The sequence below is a fragment of the Hermetia illucens genome, chromosome 3 (assembly GCF_905115235.1).
Source record: "Hermetia illucens chromosome 3, iHerIll2.2.curated.20191125, whole genome shotgun sequence".
NCBI lineage: Eukaryota > Metazoa > Arthropoda > Insecta > Diptera > Stratiomyidae > Hermetia > Hermetia illucens.
In genome coordinates this window covers 8664569-8685090 of record NC_051851.1, presented here as the reverse complement: position 1 = coordinate 8685090, position 20522 = coordinate 8664569, and the positions used below count along the sequence as shown (strand labels likewise).

The window sequence follows — 20522 nt, the reverse complement described above, 5'->3', positions numbered from 1 at the left end:
CAAGTACAGACCCCTATGAGACAACCGCGAAGACGACGTACTCCTCCGGTCTGTCATCGGTATCATACCAGAGCCAACGTCCTGGTAAATAGCTATCACCAATAGCAGCAAGATATGCGAAAATACCACACTTTGCCTGGCATTTCCACATTAGGTTATTCACCTCGTTGACCAGGTTCTGCCAACCGCGACCTTTACTGGTATTTATCACCCTGCGGAGTCTCCTTTTTGTTGATTTATACTGGACCTTTATGGCCCACGCCTCCTTGTTGGAGTGTAAATGCTTTGCCATACGGCGGCGCTTATGACACACCCGCCGTAGATCGACAATTTCGGCACCAATTTCCACCAGTACATAGAAGGGTTGTCACGGCTGTTGCCCTTCCGAGGCATGGAAGTTTCACAATCCGTCGTTATCAGGTTCATCACTAAATTTACGGCGGTGTCAGTTGCGACGCTGCCAACCCTCGGAGCACCCTCCAGCGTGGCTCTGCTACTCCAAGAGGTTCGGCGAACTTCCCTTTGTTCACCCTCGCGACATTCCACGGGCAGGGGGACCGTCGAGTTGGCGGACGCCAGCAAGTAACGTCAACCACTTCGAACGCGATGTACTGGTGATCACTTGCGGAGAAGTCTTGTAGGACTCACCACCCGTCCACTGATGCTGCCAAAAATTCCAACTCATAAGTGATATTAGGGATGCTTCCTCTGCAGCCTGAGCGCCGAAAAGTTGGCGTAGATCTGGTGTTTGAAACTACAAGCCTACAAGCAACTACAAGTCACCATTTCCAGAATCCCTCTAGAGTCTGGCTGAGGCATGCCCCATTCAAGGGTCGTAGCATCAAAATCACCGCCTACGAGGAGTTGCCCCGCCGTGCCCGAAACGGCGTCTTCCAGGAACCGATCAAGCCGGAACCGAAAGTCGGACATCGTCTCATTCGGCGTCAAGTAAATGCCAAAAAACGTTATCTATAAACAACGAATCTAGACGAAACGATTCCCTCGGCCTTGGGCAAGAACGGGAAGTCGGACGTCGTTCCTAACCCAGATAGCAGGGGTACCCGATAAATCGAGATGCTATGAAGCCAGCTCCCTGTTTTGGTGTTGCTCGCTGATTAGCACAAAATCAGCCTTTAGTTCCGCAGAGAACTGCGCTATTAACTGGTTGCTATCATTAGGTTGATGTTCGCTTATGCATCCATACTCTGGTAGGTTAAGGTGAAACGGAAGAGTTTTGGCTGTTAACTAGTCACACTGCAAAGAACTGTGTGTCTCATCGGGCGCAGCTCTGAAGACATTATTCAATTTGCAGCCCTTGGATTTATTTATTCAGAGCACTGCAATGAGAGGGGTTCATAGACTAATTCCATAAGGTCTATGGGAAAAAAATGAATGTGGGGGGCACAGAACATTGGAGGAGTCATTGGGAGAACTGAATCTAGTTTTCGCAATGCCTTCGGATTCTCAGATCCCCATACATCTGTTTGGAACAAGATATTGTGTTATGTTGAACGGAGAGAAAACTATGATGAACCAGAGGAATGTGTGTCAGGAGATACTGACGTCTTGAACATCGATGGCTCAAAGACAGAAAATGGTTCTGGAGCAGGAGTCCCCCTCTCGAGTAAAAACGAGAAGTGTACTTTTCCTTTGGGACAATACACAATTGACAAGCGGTTGAAGGGCAGGCGCATCGCAATCTGTAACGATAGTCAAACTGCATTGGGGACGTTGAGTAGTACTTTGGTCACTTTAAAAAACGTTCAGGAATGTAGAAACCAATTCTGTTTCTAGATTCAATACAGTAGATTTACTCTGGTACCTGGTCATTGTGGTGTAGAGCGAAATGAAATCTAGGATACCTTAGCAAAAAAGACTTCAACTTTCCCCATGCCCGGACCGGAACCAGCAATTGGAGTGTCGGTAGCATTAGCTGATCATCATCATCATCAACGGCGCAACAACCGGTATCCGGTCTAGGCCTGCCTTAATAAGGAACTCCAGACATCCCGGTTTTGCGTCGAGGTCCACCAATTCGATATCCCTAAAAGCTGTCTGGCGTCCTGGCCCACACCATCGCTCCATCTGAGGCAGGGTCTGCCTCGTCTTCTTTTTCTACCATAGATATTGCCCTTATAGACTTTCCGGGTGGGATCATCCTCATCCATACGGATTAAGTGACCCGCCCACCGTAACCTATTGAGCCGGATTTTATCCACAACCGCACGGTCATGATATCGCTCATAGATTTCGTCATTGTGTAGGCTACGGAATCGTCCATCCTCATGTAGGGGGCCAAAAATTCTTCGGAGGATTCTTCTCTTGAACGCGGCCAAGAGTTCGCAATTTTTCTTGCTAAGATCATAGTCTTGTACAGTAAGAGCTTTGACTCTACGGTAAGACGTTTCGAGCGGAACAGTCTTTGTAAGCTGAAATAGGCTCTGTTGGCTGACAACAACCGTACGCGGATTTCATCATCGTTGCTGTTATCGGTTGTGATTTTCGACCCTAGATAGGAGAAATTGTCAACGGTCTCAAAGTTGTTTTTTCCTATCCTTATTTTTCCTGTTTGACCAGTGCGGTTTGATGTTGTTGGTTGATTCGTCTTCGGTGCTGACGTTGCCACCATATATTTTGTCTTGCCTTCATTGATGTGCAGCTCAAGATCTCGCCCCAATTGCCGCCTGTTCGATCTGGATGAAGGCAGTTTGTACGTCTCGGGTGCTTCTTCCCATGGTGTCGATATCGTCAGCTTAGGCCAGTAGTTGGGTGGACTTAAAGAGGATCGTACCTCTTGCATTTACTTCAGCATCACGGATCACTTTCTCCAGGGCCAGGTTGAAGAGGACGCATGATGGGGTACTCCCTTAGACCGTTGTTGATGTTGAATGGTCTCGAGAGTGATCCCGCTGCTTTTATCTGGCCTCGTACATTGGTCGAGGTCAGTCTAGTCAGTCTTATCAATTTCGTCGGGATACCGAATTCTCTCATGGTCGTGTAAAGTTTTACCCTGGCTATGCTGTCATAGGCGGCTTTAAAGTCGATGAAGAGATGGTGCAACTGATGTCCATATTCCAACAGTTTTCCCATTACTTGTCGAACGGAGAATAACTCATCTGTTACTGTCTTACCTGGAGTGCCGCCTCTTTGGTATGGGACAATGATGTTCTGGGTGTCTGGGGCTATTCGGCTGAGCAAGATAGAGGAGAATATCTTATAGATGGTACTCAGCAACGTGATACCTCTATAATTGCTGCATTGCGGGATATCTCCCTTTTTTATATGAGACAGACAATGCCTCGTTGTTAGTCGTCTGGCGTTGATTCGCTGTCCCATACTTTGAGCATCGGTTGATGAACCGCTTAGTGTAATTGGTCGCCTACATATTTAACCAATTCGGCTGTAATTCCATCGGCTCCTAGCGACTTATGATTTTTAAGCCGATGTTTTGCACGGACTGTTTCTTCTATGCTTGGTGGTGGCAGCATTTGTCCGTCGTCTTCAGTTGATGGGACCTCCAACTCGCCGATATTTTGGTTGTGGAGCAGTTCATCAAAATACTCAACCCATCGCTCCAATATGCCTATTCTGTCGGAAATCAGATTTCCCTCTTTACCTCGGCAGGATGAGCATCGAGGTGTATAAGGCTTCATCCTGCTGACTTTTTGGTAAAACCTGCGCACCTGGTGCGGTTGCTCCCTGTACTTTTCGAGTACACAGACTTGTTGGTTCTCCCAGGCTTGCTTTTTCCATCTGCGAAGTCGCTTCTCCGCTCGGCGGAGTTCGCGATAAGTCTCCGACTCTGCAGTGTCCTCTGTATGGGCGTGAACATTGGAAGATGCCTCTCCATATGCGGATGGTCTCTGAGGTATTGGCACCCTCAGATGAACGCACTGATAAGGTGGTATGCCACTCTTTCATGACTGTCGCCGAAAACTCGATCAATGCAATACAGGTATGCAGTACGCTGTCGAAAGTCTTGGCATAATCGATATAGCAACTAAATAGGATTCTTAGGCCTCTAGTTGCTTGTGCTACAACTATCGAGTCGATAGTATGTTGTGTTGCTCTTTGTAACCCCTTGATCCAACTCGGCAGTCCTTTTGTTCCTCGGACAGAATGTTGCTGGTCTCGAGGTGCGCATTAACCTCTCCACTAAAAATGGACGTTATGAATTTGTAGAGGGTTGGTAAGCAAGTAATCGCCGCAATGTCCTGCCATAGTGAGTTCCACCAATGTTCCGTGGTGGATCTCTTCGGTCACCCAGAGCAATAACGTGAAAGCGAATCCTCAGGCGTAACTGCACCACAATACACTAGTGATTGTAGTTGTAGCAGCGGCAGCACACAGCCGAGATGCAATCTCATTATTGATTTAAGAGAGGATTCTCAGAGTTACTGAAGATGCATAGAACCTGGGAGTACCAAGTCTATGAAAAGGATGCATTTCCAAGAATTCTATACACGCTCTTTGGAATTTGTCGCGAACCTCAGCTGGACGGTGGAGAAGAATGCTTCAGCGAGTATTGAAACTGTTGCCTGCAGTGCGGCGTGGTGTTGTTGATGCCGACGCCTCTACCGCGCGATGACCTCAAGTCGAAGACGTTCCCTGATATTGGCCGGAATTGTGTCGAGTTATAAAGCGCCGTGGCGCCTAGACGTCGAACGGCCCTACGATTAGCCATTACGGAAGCCTGACCGAGACACCAAGTCGGACGACTCCCACCGATTATACGTATTGGACCTCAAGTTCCTCCTTCTTCTCATTAACTGGATTTGCATTTTATACCTAACTGTCAGGTGTGGTGATAGCTGAGTGAGTAATCTGCAAGACTGCAAAGTTCCTGCACTTTACTTACCTACCGCGCTGAGACGCAGCGGTGTCGTGTCATCCAGACTGAAGCTATCCATCCCTTCTCCTTTCAGAACTGGGCTTGGGATCGGCTACGGCGGAGTTTTTCACTATTCATTTGATTTATTATTACTGTCCGAGTTGTCACAATCTTTGCAGATGCCGGATTACACCTAATACTAGCATGAAGTGCCAAGCACTTTGACTCTACTGGGTCGCAGGGTCGGGATTCTCTTTCTGGTCAAGATGACTACTTTGGTTTTTTCCAGCGCAAGACTGATACAATGAACAGTCATCCATCCACTCACCCGTCACATCAATATGCCAAGTTTGCTTTGCGCCTGTTCAACAGTGCGTCCGGCAACAAGTGCCGCAACATAACCAAATCTTCGGGTATATCGAGTCTCAGCAGACTATCATAGTATCCATCCTCCTCTGGCCCTCTAACGTCTCATAGAGCAGGCAATATCTACAAGAGATAGCTTGGCACGAGGAATAAGTTTTCTAATATGCCTAGCACATCTGTCCATCTTACAGAATTGAAGGATTTTCGCACATCAAGCATTATGAAGACCAATATCCATCGGCATCGGACTGTGTGCCACGGCTCGATGAACCGCATCCACGAACTTATAACAGCATCCACTGTGGATCTCTCTATTCTGAACCCGAACTACCTTGTAAATAAATCCTCGGCAGCACGAATCACTTCAGCGAAGCAAGACTCGATGCCTTCTTGCTTTTCATGGTGAGACCCGCTTTTTGGAGCTCTCTCATTGTGAAAAGCGGGCAATCCTCGACGCTTTTCATGCTATTGACATCAACCCGTACAGGATATCTGGGGAATAATGCCCGTATAATTCAGTCCATCTGGTCGGTATTTAGTAGGGAGGACTTCCACATAGCCCTGATATTCCGGGTGAGAAGCTTATACCCAAGTCCCTACAGGTCCCTCGTTCACCTCGTTGACCAGGTTCTGCCAACCGCGAGCTTTGCCTTTATTTATCCCACTCCAGAGTCTCCTTTTTGCTGATTTGTACTCTGCCTTTATGGTGCATGCCTCCTCGTTGGCGTATAAACGTTCTGCCAAACGGCGCCGCTTATGACACACCCGCCGTAGATCAATAATTGCGGCCGTCCACCAGTAAATATAAATAGGCTTGCCACGGCTGGGGCATGGAATGGGGGGGAATGGAAGCCTCACATGCTGTCCTTATCAGGTTCATCACTGAATTTACGGCGGTGTCAGCTGCGACGCTGTCACCCCCCCCCCCCCGGACCGCCCTCCAGCGCGACTCTGCCTGCTCCAAAAGCTTCGACGAACTCCCCGATGTTTACCCTCGCAACATTCCACAGGCAGGTGGAGCGTCGGGTTGGTGCACGCCGGCATATACCGTCAACTTCTTCGAACGCGATGTACTGGTGATCACTTGCTAAGAAGTCTTCCAAGACTCGCCACTCATCCACCGATGGTACCAGGGATTCCGACGCAAAGGTGATGCCAGAGATGCTTGCTTCACAGCCTGGGCGCCGAAACGTTGGCGTGCGTCTGGTGTTTAAAACTACGAGCCCGGTTTTCGTCGCCATTTCCAGAATCCCTCTAGAGTCTGGCTGAGACATGCCCCATTCAAGGGCCGTAGCATTAACATCACCGCCTACAAGGAGTTGCCCCTCCGCGCCCGAAACGACATTGTTCACGTCATCAAGCCGGAATCGAAAGTCCGACATCGTCTCATTCGGCATAAGATAAACGCAAAAAAAAACGTTATCTATAGACAACAAATCCAGACGAAATGATTCCCTCGGCCTTGAGCAAGAGCACGAAGTCGAACGTCGTCCCGAACCCAGATGGTAACGGGACTGGATAAGTCGAAATGCTATGAAGTCGGGTCCCTGTTTTGGTATTGCTCGCTGATTATTAGTAGATCAGTCTTTATTTCCGAAGCGAACTGCGTTAGTAACTGATGAGCGATTGCACTTCGATGCATGTTAATTTGTAAAATTCAAATCATGCTATTCGCGCCCTAGCCCTTTCCATGTCCGCCCTAAAGATTGGATACCGTCTCGAGTCTCACCAGACGTGCCACAACCTCTGCAAAGAACGCAACTTTCGTTTTCATTGCAGGTATTCGCTTGGTGACCTACCTGAACGCATCTCGGGCATACTGTCCTCCAGTCCGGTCCCCTGCAAGTTGCTGATAGTGTGCAGAATCCAGAGACATGTAACACTTGGGGGGGGGGGGACTATCGGCATTCATACCCTGCATACTACCCATCCAATATTGATTTTCCAGCTGCTAAGGAGTTCCCTCACATATTGCTAGGGGACTTCCACCACGGCGAGTTTTTGCCTCCATCATTTACAGAGATGATATAATACCTATCCAGGCATTGGTTACCTCTGGACATTTACGCTTTATCGCCTCCTCCACTTCGACCTTTTCTATGAGGGAGTCAAGATCCCGAATTTTTAGAGGGCACATAGGATTTGGCTAGAAACAAGAGACTTCTCCCCCAATAACCCCTTGAAAGTTTCGCAGAACGTACTCTTGCTAGTCGTTTTCGGGCCCAGTTCGACGAGGACTCCGCCACCCCTCGTTTTCCATATGGAAGACACCTCTGCTCCATTGCCTTCGGGTTTCATCCTATAGCGGATTTCACTTGGAACTTCTGCAAATATCTTGTCTTCCGTCGGCTTAATGAGCAGGGCCGACGGTCTAGTCCTCCTTAGTTTACTCGTCTTTTGTGCTACTGGCTTTTCGTTTGCAGTCTGGCGGCATAGTCAGTTATTTCCTTTCTCCTTCTTCGCCTTCTTTTTTTGGACCCCGGAAACTATTTTGATAAAGTCTCTTTCAGGCGCATCGATATCTTTCCGCCATTTCTCAAGTTCGTTTTGCAGTGGGCTATCTGTGGCCCGTTTGGCGCTAGCAGTGTTCTCAGCGGGAAGTGTGGCTGTTTCTGCTTACCAATCGTCTTCCGGTGCTCTCCACGTTTGCCTCTTGAAAGACATCCAGTCCAGTGGTTCCTCCAGTTCCATCAGCACGGTTTTGACGCCTTTGCTGACGTTTCTCTGGAGGAACGTTGCCGACCGCATATGCTTCCTAACTCCCGCGCATTTCCTGATGAGCCTTTCCTCTTCGGCTCTAGCTAGGATGGTCGAATGCACTTGCACTCGATTCGTATCCGAATCCACCTGCTCAGGACTAGTGCTTTTTTGGAACAAGGGTACTACCTCCTCTTTATTTGGGCGTCCCGGTGTCCTATCGGGTATTTCAGCCCTGGCTATCTCTTTCACTGATCGCTACGGTGAACGACGTATTTTTATGCTTCGACCAAACGCACCCAGGTCTTCCTCCTTCTCTACTATTTGGGGATTTTTTTTTTCTTTGTTCAGATTTATTCTCCCTGGAATATTCTCCAGCGCATCGTGTGCAAGGGAGCAGGCCGCAATAGTCAGGAACGGAGACACAACCCCTACCCCAGTTCTCTGAGGCCTGACCTACGCAAAGGAATTTTGTATGCCACAAAATTTCATAATTAATCTTTCGTTAGGCATTCACTGGTAATTCAGATTAAATTACCAATTGAGTACTCGTTACTTCTCTCTCAAGTTTATATCACATCAAATATACTTTCCTCGGGAACAATCACGTTCCTCTTAGTCCTTAATTCAGTTTATCTGTTTCTCAAGTAACCAGATTCTTACGTCATAATATCATACCACCCACGAATACAAAATGAGTTGCAAATCGAAAACGCTAGATACGCACTCAATTCCCTCAGAAGGAAAAAAAAAAGACCCAAATTTATTTCATTTTTAACGTACTCCCCGATGATGTGTCCCTAATATCCTATTATCATATTGTTATTTCCAATTTTCCAATGTGAAAAGTATAAACCAATAAGCATTTTCAATTCGTTGTTGAAAAAAGGAGGAGAAGTTCTTTGTGGTTTCATCCTGATACCTACATATCGGCTTGCGTCTCGAATGGGGCCCGATCCCACGCACTTAAATATGCATACGTACTTTCACCGTTGGAGGCCCAACATTCGGTCATATGTATCTATCTGCAAATGTTTAGATATATATTCACCGAGTTAGATACAATCAAGTTTGAAAATCCTCTTACCGAAAAAGGAGACTTCAAATCGAATATGTATATATGTGTGTATCTGTACGTAATAAAGATTGGAATAATGTATCAAAATGAAAATCAGCTTTGTCGGATTTAAATCTGAAGGCTTTCCCGCCCCGGCGCCAAGGATGAGGGCCAAACAACAAATAGAATGAATGAGTTATTATTTGATGCTACTTTTACATGAAATTTATACTCGAGTTTTATTGGATAAATTTACTTTTGATTCATATTGATTCCGCTTCCATTGCGTACATAAATAAATTTAGGACCAATTTACGTGGAATCTGAACCGCGGAGACTCAGCTGAAGAATTCACTGTTGATGATTGCGAAGTATCTGCATTTGTGGTTGCTCTGCAGGGAGCTGAGCTACTCCATAGTCTCCATAGACGGCTAAGAATAAATTGGTTGCTGAGCAATTCGAAATGAAAAGATACCCATGTGACCTACTTCTTTTCAATAGTGACTGAACACCAAAGAAATGTGGGAAGAATCATTCGCAATGATAATGTAGGCGTCTAATTAGTAGATATGATTGCTTCAAGACTCAGGACCTTGGAAGCTTATAATTTGCTACGCGTTATTCAGGACGTAAACTTCTTGAGGGTTCATATTCCTTTCAGTCAGAGCCTTCTGCAAATTGACCCTGAATAGCTTTCGATATGTAATCAGATACGCAATCTTTTTCATTGAAAAACTGAAGGGGCACTACAAGCCAAAGCAAAGCGGCAAGCAGTGTGTTTTCTTCTTGCTTCTTTCGGTGTGCAATAATCTAAGGATTATTGTACTTATCCCGACATCAACAATTTGAGGATTGCTATCCGCCCGCTTGTACATGGTCCTTCGATCCGGATATCTGGTCGAGCCAATAGTTTCAGATATCTTATACATTCAGTTATTCGTCGATACTACCGCATACTACAATGGCTCCGGGACAGGCAGAGCAAGGAGGTTCAGCATCCACAACAAACGTAGTCAGCGAGCCACGACACAATCTGGAAGAGGTTCTTCGTCTGATTCGGAACTTCAAGAAGGGTTCGAGGACGCGATACAACCTACAATATTTCCAATATCGAGAGGAGACGCTACAGTGAGCATGGGCGAACTGCGAAGCCTTGCACGGCAGGGTGAAGGCCATGAGGGCTCAGGATGCCGCACTGCATGCGCAGTATATGAAAGAGTACGAGGAGGTCGAGGATGCCTAGGGCCAATGTTCGGTGGTATTCCGTCAAAACATTGCCGATTACACAACTGCGGAGAGGTGTCAACGTCCAGCAGTTCAAGAGGCTTCAGATGCAGGCGAAAACGTTTTAACTAAAATAGTCCATTTCTTTGCAAACCACAATTTTTAGGTACACCGGAACATAGACTAGGTTTTTACAATCAATACTCGATAGATGTAATCTTCTTTTTCTTAAGCCTTTGTCCCGTTCACAAGCGGGGTCGGCTCGTCGTGATCGGTTTCCCCATTTGGCTCTATCGAATGCCTGATCTAGATGCAATCTCGAGGCTTTCAAATCCCCATCCAGCGTATCAAGCCACCGTTGCTTAGGTCTGCCTTTTGGTCGTTTACCATCGACTTCGATGTTCAGACCAATCTTGGCAAGTGAATTCTCGTTTGCACGAATTGCGTGACCATACCATCGAAGACGCCTCTCTCGCAACTTTTCCACGATCGGTGCAACCCCATAACGGTCGCGGATATCCTCATTTCGGATGTGATCTAAACGTGTGAAGCCACTAGTCCAGCGTAGCATCTTCGTCTCCATTACCGTAAGACGTCGTTCATTGTCTTTTATGGTCGGCCAACACTCAGAACCATAGAGAGCGACTGGACGGACGACACTGCGGTAAATTTTAGATTTGAGACGTTCGTTGATACGTCGATCACAAAGGACACCAGTTGTGGAACACCACTTCATCCAGGTTGCGTTAATGCGTGAAGCAATTTCATAACGCAGTTCTCCATTGGCTGATAGCGTTGACCCGAGGTATTTAAATCGCACAGTTCTGGGCAGATCACTGCCGCTGACAGTGAGTGTGCCTGTTTCATGGGGATCGGTCGTCAAAAATTCAGTTTTGTTTAAATTCAATCTGAGACCGTGTTGCATGAGGCGATCATTCCATTTTTGAACAAGTTGCTCGAGATCATTTTTGCTATCAGATGCTAGGAAAACATCATCTGCATAAAGCAGTGTGTAGGGCGCCGGACGTTGGATATCCCGTGTGACGGTGTCCATAACAAGGACAAAGAGGAGTGAGTGAGAGGGCACTTCCTTGATGAACTCCAACAGAGACACGAAGCGGTTTTGATACACCCGCCATACTTCGAACTTTACTTTTCGGATCGTGGTAGAGCAATTGAACCCAGCGCACGAGTTCTTCTGGCACGAAGTGTTGTCGTAAGGCATACCAGATGAGTTCGTGTGGTACACGGTCAAACGCTTTCTCTAGATCCAGAAAGGCAATGTAAAGGGGGCGATGCTTCTCACGCTGTTTCTCCATGAGTAACCGTGCAGCGTGTATTGCGTCAGTAGTTCCGCAGTTCTTGACAAATCCGGTTTGATTCACGGTTATTTCAACGATTTCGCGAATACGGTTGTCAAGAATGCGTTCAAAAATCTTCATGGTATGGGAAAGTAACCGGATCGGACGGTAATTTGAACATTCTGCTGGGCTACCTTTCTTTTTCCATATTGGAACAGTGGTACTTTCTTGCCAGTCAGATGGTATTCTTCCTTCCTGAATAACCCGGTTAAAGAATTCACTGAGCCACAGTGTTGGGTCCCAGCTCTTCGCTTTGCAGAGCTCAGATGCGATGTCGTCAGGTCCTGTTGCTTTCCCCGATTTCATTTGTTTTATTGCCTCGTCGACTTCAGTTGCGCTAACTGGTGGAACTGCTCCAAATGTCGGCAATGATTGTGGAAGTGGAGGATGAGCAAATTCTTCAGTTGAAATCTGCTCGAAGTATTCTCGCCATCTATCCGTTGCGGCTCGACGCTTGGTAAGCAAAGTACCGTTCTTGTCATTAACACAACAGAAGTGTTCGATATCCTGTGTGCGTTCATCACGGCTTTTAGCAAGTCGATACAGATCTCTCTCGCCATCCCGAGTGTCCAGTTTATCGTAAAGATTTTTGAAATGGTTTGCTCGGGTGACAGCGACCGCTTTCTTTGCTTCCCGGTTGGCATTTTTATAAATTTGCCAATTAGCAGGTGTTTTATCGTCGATAGATGTAATAATTAGACTTTATTAATTATTTTTTTTTAAAGAATCAGTAAGAGTGAACGACTATTTACACGTTAGAGGCAGAAGAGAATTGATCTCGCTTCATGTGTTTCTTTCTGCCCCTAACTCATGGCACACTTTCCTCGCTAGTCTTCCACTCCCGTGGCGAGCTCTACAAAGTGGATAGTTTCGCGCCATCTATTTGTTCGCATTCGCAACATTCGAAATAAATTTCGAATGCTGCGAATCCTGCCGCGCCACATCACTGTTGCGAATGCGAACAAATAGATGGCGCGCCACAACGTGGTGAGGCTGAAAAGGATTAAAATACCCAGCTACGGCGGCGACTACACTGAGTGGGCAGCATTCCATGACTTATTCAAGGTCAAGGTGCACGGCAACAACAAGTTAAATGGTGTGCAGAAACTTCAATATTTCCGTGCGTCGGTCAACGACGAGGCAGAACAGTTGATACGCCGCCTCACTCTAACAGAGAATAATTATGCGGCAGCATGAAAGTTACTGAAGGAACGATATGATAACAAGAGGGCCATCGGGGATGCCTACATGAAGGGCATATGGAGTTTACCGACCAGCACTCCAGCTAGTGCGACATGTATCAAGCGCATATTGGACACGACCGAGCAATTCCGTGCCAGTACTGAATTATTGGGAGCAGATTTAGTCGACCTAATCATGGTTTACATTCTACAACAAAAATTGGACACTGAAAGTAATTCTGAATCGCAGAAATTTATTGGTTCTTCGAACGAGATACCAACTTTGGAACAATTCACGACCTTCACAATACTGGAAGCAGTGCAGATTACTCCACGCAAGACGGTGAGAGTAGGAGCACACTCAGCATAAGCAACGGGAGGCGTCTGCCGAGTTTGCCAGGGCGATCTTCGAATTTCCCAATGCGGCACATTCCTTAACTCAGACATAGCCAAACGGCGAGAGCTGGTAGCATCTTTGCGGCTTTGCTACAATTGCTTGCACGAGGCCCATGCAGCCAGGAACTGCTCATTACGCAAAAGATGCAAACTGTGTGGAAAAAAGCATAACTCAATGTTACACCAAGCATCGTCGAGTAGAGCTCCATCTTCAACTTTGCTGAATCCACAACAACAAGTCTCATCGCTGAATGCTATCAACAGTGGTGTCGACATTACGACTGTTCTATTGGCTACAGCAAGGATTCTAGTAAAAGACAGCCACAGGCACATTCATCCTTTTGCGTGCACTGGTCGATCAAGGGTCCCAGCGTTCGTTCATCAGTGAAGCTGCGACGCAACTCTTACAGCTACCACGTCGAGCGACAAAATCAGCGGTATCGGGAGTCATTCAACTAGCAGCAAGGGAGCGATATTTGCTCAATGCAAAGAGAAATGGTCGACAAGATGTTTCAACTTATCTCTTGTCGTAATAACACATATAGCCTGACTCTGGCTGGAGTCAGGCTGCGGACACTGGGTAAACCATTTTTTGGGGACTTCAGAGAGATTTCTAGCTGCAGGGTCGGAGAGCTGCTTTCCTTCGTGAATGCTACGGGTTGGCTCTGAAGATCCGAGCCGGCTGGACTCTGCTTCCCTGCTCCCATAACAACAGTCACGGTCTTAGGAGTTTGTGGCATCAAAACGGTGCACCAAAGCGCTAATTGGGCTCCTCGGAGCGGCCACTGATACCTACCTACCTACCCAACACATATAACGGACAAGATTCCCCAGTCCAAGACACCATGTAAGATAGCTGAATTGAGACAGGAGGATTTAGCTGACTCATCGTATTACATTCCGGGGAAGATCGACGTCCTCCTCGGTGCTGACGTTTATAGCGATCTATTGGAAAATGACGTAATCCGGATAAAGTATACCAAAGTTTTGGCTGAAAAAACTAAGATCGGTTGGATCCTGTCCGGGCCTGTTAACCAAGTAACATGAGAAGCAGAAGCTTTCATCAGTATGGTTAGCATCGAACAGCTAGATGCTGACATACGAAAATTATGGGAACAGGAAGAGTTGCCAGAAGAGCGAATCCTCACCCAAGAGGAAGCAGACTGCGAGAGGCAGTTCGTCCGAACTACTAAAACCGATCCAACGTCAGGCCGATACATAGTCAGACTCCCGATTAAGTCTCCCTCGATCATGCTGCATCCATCATTAAAAGACGCTATCATACGCCTCCGCCAGACAGAGACAAAACTCGAACGGAATCCTGAACTCAAAGCGCAGTACAATGCATTCCTAAAGGAATATCTGGAATTGGGACATATGAGCGAGGTCCCGTCCGCAGAAATTTTTTGCAGACACTCATACTACTTGCCACATCATGCTGTGGTTAGGGAGGATAGCACAACTACGAAAGTTTGCGTCGTATTCAATGCGTCCCATAAAACGTCCTCCGGCACCTCGTTGAACGATATCCTAATGGTGGGACCAAATACGGAGGAGACATAAATACGCATTGGCTGCTGACATTGAGAAGATGTCGACAGTCGAGACTGCGACTTACTGTGAATTGTTTGGAGACCAGAACCCCAAGGTCCAATAAAGCACTACCGGCTAAACACAGTTACTTATGGCACCGCCAGTGCTCCCTTCCAAGCAACACGTACACTACAACAGGTCGCTGAAGACGAGCAATTCACGTCACCATCAGCAAGTGAAACCATCAAAAAGGACTTGTACGTAGACGACTTGCTGACCGGATCCTCGACCATAGAAGGTGCAGCGAAATTTCAAAACGGTATCGTGACCGTTCTCAAAAAAGATGGATTTAACATTTGCAAATGGTCCACGAATTATGAGGAGGTTCTGAAGCATGTAAGCACCGCTGACCGGGAAACGTCTGACGTAGTCGACATCAATCTAGAGAATACCGTCAAGACATTGGGTTTGCAATGGATTCCTAGAGACGACATATTCACCTTTACAGTGAAACTGCCTAACATCTCAGCGAACGAGCCAGTTACGAAGCGAATAATTACATCCAATGCTGCAAGATTATTCGATCCACTTGGTTGGATCCAGCCCATCATAATAGTTAGCAAGATATTTATCCAAAGGTTGTGGCTACAGAAACTGGATTGAGATAAACCCGTACCTGACCAGTTGAAAATCGAGTGGCTGACCTACATGAAGGAGTGGCCAGCGTTATCACAACTTCAAATACCACGCTACATACAGACGTCTGATCGTAGCAAGGTAGAACTTCATGGTTTTTGCGACGTGTCAATGGCAGCTTTTCCAGCGGTGATTTACGTTCGAGTAATACATCAAGATGGCACGGTATCTGCGAACATATTAACATCAAAATCGAAAGTGGCACCTTTAAAGGCACAGTCAGTACCCCGGCTTGTATTGAACGGTGCCGTCCTACTATGCAGGTTGATGAAACACGTGAAGCGAACCTGCGAATTCCCTGCCGACACAGCTGAATTTTACTGGACAGATTCGACCAATTGTCCTCGCTTGGTTGAGTGATCACCCAGCCAGGTGGAAAACGTTCGTCGCAAATAGGGTGAGCGAAATCCAGGCCACAAGAAACTTTAGTCAATGGAGACACGTCGATACAGAGTACAACCCTCAGACGTAGCGTCACGGGACGACTTCGCAAAACTGATTAGAATTGTGGCCTATTGCCTTCGCTTTAAGTCACCAACTATTGCAAAACCTACAACCCTGACAACTTCAGAACTCAACAACGCTGAAATGGCATGTGTACGGCTATCCCACGCACTATCTTTCAAAGATGAGATAGAAAGGTTGGACAAGGGACAACCAGTTCCAGTTACTTCAAAATTATTCCAGCTGGCACCGTTCACCGATTCTGAGGGGATCCTCAGGATGGGCAGAAGACTGCAACACTCACTATTATCGGACGATGGGCACAATAGTTCTTCAAGGACGCGGTGTGACTTTCCCTTAACAGAATTATCGGACGATCACGGGGACTCAGCTAAAGAATTCACTGTTGATGATTGCGAAGTATCTGCATTTGTGGTTGCTCTGCAGGGAGCTTTTTTTTTTGAGGAGGTGGAAATCTTCAAAAGATCAAGAGAGATGTTCAATCTTCAAAAGATCAAGAGAGAGAGAGGTCTGGACACACTAGCGTATGGGATTTTTACCCACTAAAACCACCCCCGACTCCCTCCCTGCCCCGTGGAACCACCATAAGGTATTACATCACGGGGCGGAGTCAGCTCACTCTAGTTTAATCCCATTTCTTCTATACGCGGCGCACGTGACCGCGCTTTTCTCCTTTCCTCTGCTATTTGCAATTTATCTTGGATAGATGCGATCATGGAGTTGACCGCATGCCAATTCTCTTGATGTGCTAGCATTTTCGGCACCAGATTTTCTGGTACCACCACCTCTCCTAGAGTCTCCTCTAGGTTCCTCCTTTCCTCCATAAATCTCGGGCAGTGGAAGAATACATGCTCTGAGTCCTCTGGGACTCCATCACAATTTGGACAGTCGGGTGAGGTGTCCAATTTAAACCTGTGAAGGTATTGGAGATATCCTCCATGTCCCATGAGAAACTGAGTGAGATTATAATTAATCTCAGCGTGTCGTCTCTCTAACCACTCCTTGATGGCGGGAATGAGTCTGTGAGTCCACCGACCCTTTCCCGAGCGTTCCCTCCGCTCTTGACATCTATTTATGGATCTCTCCCTCTCATTGTTCTTCGCCTGCATTAAGAGAGAGGTTGGCTTCGCATTGTATAGATTCGCCAACTCATCTGCTAAGATGTCAATCGGCATCATTCCAGAAATGACGAATGCTGCATCATCTGAGACAGTCCTGAAGGCTCTGCAGGGAGCTGAGCTACTCCATAGTCTCCATAGACGGCTAAAAATAAATTGGTTGCTGAGCAATTCGAAATGAAAAGATACCCATGTGACCTACTTCTTTTCAATAGTGACTGAACACCAAAGAAAAGTGGAAAGAATCATTCGCAATGATAATGTAGGCGTCTAATTAGTAGATATGATTGCTTCAAGACTCAGGACCTTGGAAGCTTATAACTTGCTACGTGTTATTCAGGACGTAATTCCTTAAGTAAGCCAACTTCTTGAGGGTTCATATTCCTTTCAGTGAGAGCCTTCCTGCAAATTGGCCCTGAATAGCTTTCAATATGTAATCAGATACGCAATCTTTTTCATTGAAAAACTTTTTTTTGCACAATCCAATAACGTAATAAAAAATATGGAATAATCGATATCACTCACAGCTACATGCATCCAAACTAATCCTGATTTTATCTCCAATTTTCAGGTTGGAACCGAGCCAACAGTTTTGCATTCAACACGTGAAAACTTACAATGGGCCTCGAGAAATTTAGAAATGCAGGTAAAATATGGAAATTCACCTGTTGCAGGCATTCTTTTGCTTTAATCGAAATCTATCTATCTATCTATTTTTACAGCTGCTTCCGTCCCACTATCATAATGGGCAACTGGTACTGAAATGTACAGCCGAAATCTTAGAATTATACGCGGAAAGTACAGACGCTTTGCTTTGGAGTACTCGCAAGGAACCAATACCAGAGAGGGGTAAGTACACGTGCATCCTTGGAAAATTCATGGAATAACATCTTGACTAGGCTCTAAATGAAGCGAAACCTAATTTTACAGATTTTTTTCCCAATTTCGGTGCTTCCTTGCTGTGAAATTGTAGATAATTTCTAGATTTTTCGGTTGATTTTCTACGAAGGTCATTGCGCTAGATATGATAGGGAATATGCCCAAATAAATAGAATATCAGAATATCACCCACCCTGCTGATAGGAAATTTCCGTAAATTGTTCTAATTTTAAGATAAATCCGTTTAATAAAATTGGCGAATTAATATAATAGAACCAACCCCCAAATTAGGGCATCTGAAGGAGACTTCACTCAAGCATTCTCCAGGGCTCAAAAGAAGAAGGCGAAGAGGGATAAAAGCCAACAACATGCTTCGTCGTCAGAAAAACCTCGGCTTAAAATTAAGGCGGACTTGAAGGATAAAGCACTAAAAGAAAAAAGGGGGAGATAAAGGAGGACTAGATCGCCAACTCTGCTTATTAAGCGGACTTAAGGCAAGACCTTTGCGGAAGTCCTTAGCGAAATCCGCAATAAAATCAAACCCGAAGATAGCGGAGCCGGAGAAAATGAAATGTGGTGGAGTCCTAATTGAATCAGGCCCGAGCACAACAAATAAAGGTACCTTTTGTGAAGCAGCCAATAGGCCTATAGGAGAGTAAGCTTCAGTTTCTAGCCTGGAACCCACGAGCTCTCTGGAAACCCGAGACCTTGACTGCCTCACAGGGGCATCGATCGTGAATGTCCGGAGGTAACCAAATTCCGGATTGGTATCACCTCTGCCAATTAACGAGGCCTAAAATTCCCTGTGGTGGAAGTTGTGGAGCAATATGCGAGAAAGCTTCTAAACAGCGGATTGGGTAGTGTGTAGGATACAAATCCAAGCTGCCCCAACCAAATGTTACCGATGCTTGGATTATGGACACCCGTCTGCAACCTGTCGTAAATGCGGTCAGGTAGACCCTACGGCGATTACGTGCAACGAGTTGAGTCCTTGGCGCGTCTGATGAGAACGTTGCGCACACTACGGGCTCGGGCCTTAGTCCAGTCTTCAGAACAGAACTGGGATGTTATCAACGTGATTCGCATCTTATACATCAACCACTGACGAGTTGCTGGCACAGTCTGCCGTGGAAACTAAAATTGATCTAGTGCTCATCAGCAATACCGAAATAGAGACCCACTTCCATGACACCCTGACATATCCAGTACCGCTGCCATCTGCATTCGGGACGATACCGACCTTAGGGTTCTTGCCCAAGGCCGAGGAGACGGCAGATGTTTAGAGATAACGTTTTTCAGTGTCTATCTTACACCGAATGAAACTATGCCAGACTGTAGGCTTAATGCTCTGAAGGACGCTATCTTGGGCACAGAGGGGCAGATCTTAGTCGGGGTGACTTCAATGCTAGGCCGCTTGAATGGAGCATGTCTCACCCATACTCCAGACGGAAACGAATTCTCGAAAAGCCGGCGAGAACAGAGCTTGTCGTTTTAAACATCGGATCCACCCCAACATTCCGGCGCTCAGGGTGCGAGGAAAGCGTTCCCGACGTAACCTTCGTGTGGAGGTCATTGGTGTCGCTGGCGGGCAGGTGGGGAGTTCTGGAACACTTCTCGCGAAGCGACAATCTATACATTCGCTTCGAAATGGTTGACACAAACTCTCAATATGCGGCAACCTGGGTGTCTTTCTAAGTATGGAACGTCGCGAAGGTGAACGCCGGGAGGTTTGTCGAAACTCTTGGAAGAGGTGGGGCCGCGCTGAAGGGCACTCCTGAGGATAGAGCTGATGCAATTGTCATTGTCGTATATTCAGTTATGAACCTGATAATGACGGCCTGCAAAGCTTCCATGCCCAGGAGGGCATTGAGATGTGGCAAGCCTTCTATGTATTGGTAGACAGCAGACATTGCAGAGCTCCAGAAGGTGTATCACAAACTCCGCCGCTTGATTCAACGTCTAAACGATCGGAAGGAGGCATATACCATAATTTCACAGTACAGCTTAACCGAAAGGAGACTCCGCAGCACAATAAATAGGAGCAAACCTCGCAGCTGGCAGGATTTGGTCGACGAGGTGAATGGGGACCCGTTGAGACTCGGTTACAAACCTGTAGCCTGCAAAATCTAGGCTTTGCGGATACCCTATTCACTTACGGGTGAACAGATAGACCGCATTGTACAGGCACTATTCCCTACGCATACCGTACAAGATAATTACGGCGGAGAACGCTGATGACTGCCCGGTTTTCCCTATAAAAAACTTGGAAGAGGCAGTCCTCCCTATGAAAAGCAAGAAGGCGTCCGGGTCCGATGGTATCCCAGCAGAAGGACGACCCCGCAGGAGATGATTCATAGTACGTTGGAGCGACTGAGGTGCATCGCGAAGACCCACAAATGTCCGGCTGATTTCGAAAAGGCTTAATGGTGTTCTGATCGTCGTCTTCAAGATATCCTTATCTGCTCTCGATATTTGATAGAAGGCCTTTCGGTGATCGATCATTGAAAATACCTTGCGTTTCAGCCCTTGCAAAAAATCTTCGATGGTGGTAATGATTAGGATTTAGGCAAGCGTTCAGACGGCTGTGGTCGCCGATGACTCGCCATATCTGCTTTTAAGACGAGGTAGAGTAGAGAAGTCAACTGGCTGCGCCATGATGAAACGATGCCCTCCTACTGTAGTTGCTTCCTATCGGCTTTGAAGTAGAATAAAGCGGGC

General features: G+C 46.6%; 1 protein-coding gene across 1 annotated transcript in view; it reads left to right on the top strand.

Annotated features, from left to right (window-relative positions):
• LOC119651800 overlaps positions 1 to 20522 on the top strand; it is a 628198-nt gene that overhangs the window by 548353 nt on the left and 59323 nt on the right. Inside the window, exons 6-7 of the mRNA XM_038055584.1 lie at positions 17497 to 17571; positions 17648 to 17774. Coding sequence (XP_037911512.1) covers positions 17497 to 17571; positions 17648 to 17774 — 202 coding nt within the window. The remainder of the gene's footprint in view (positions 1 to 17496; positions 17572 to 17647; positions 17775 to 20522) is intronic.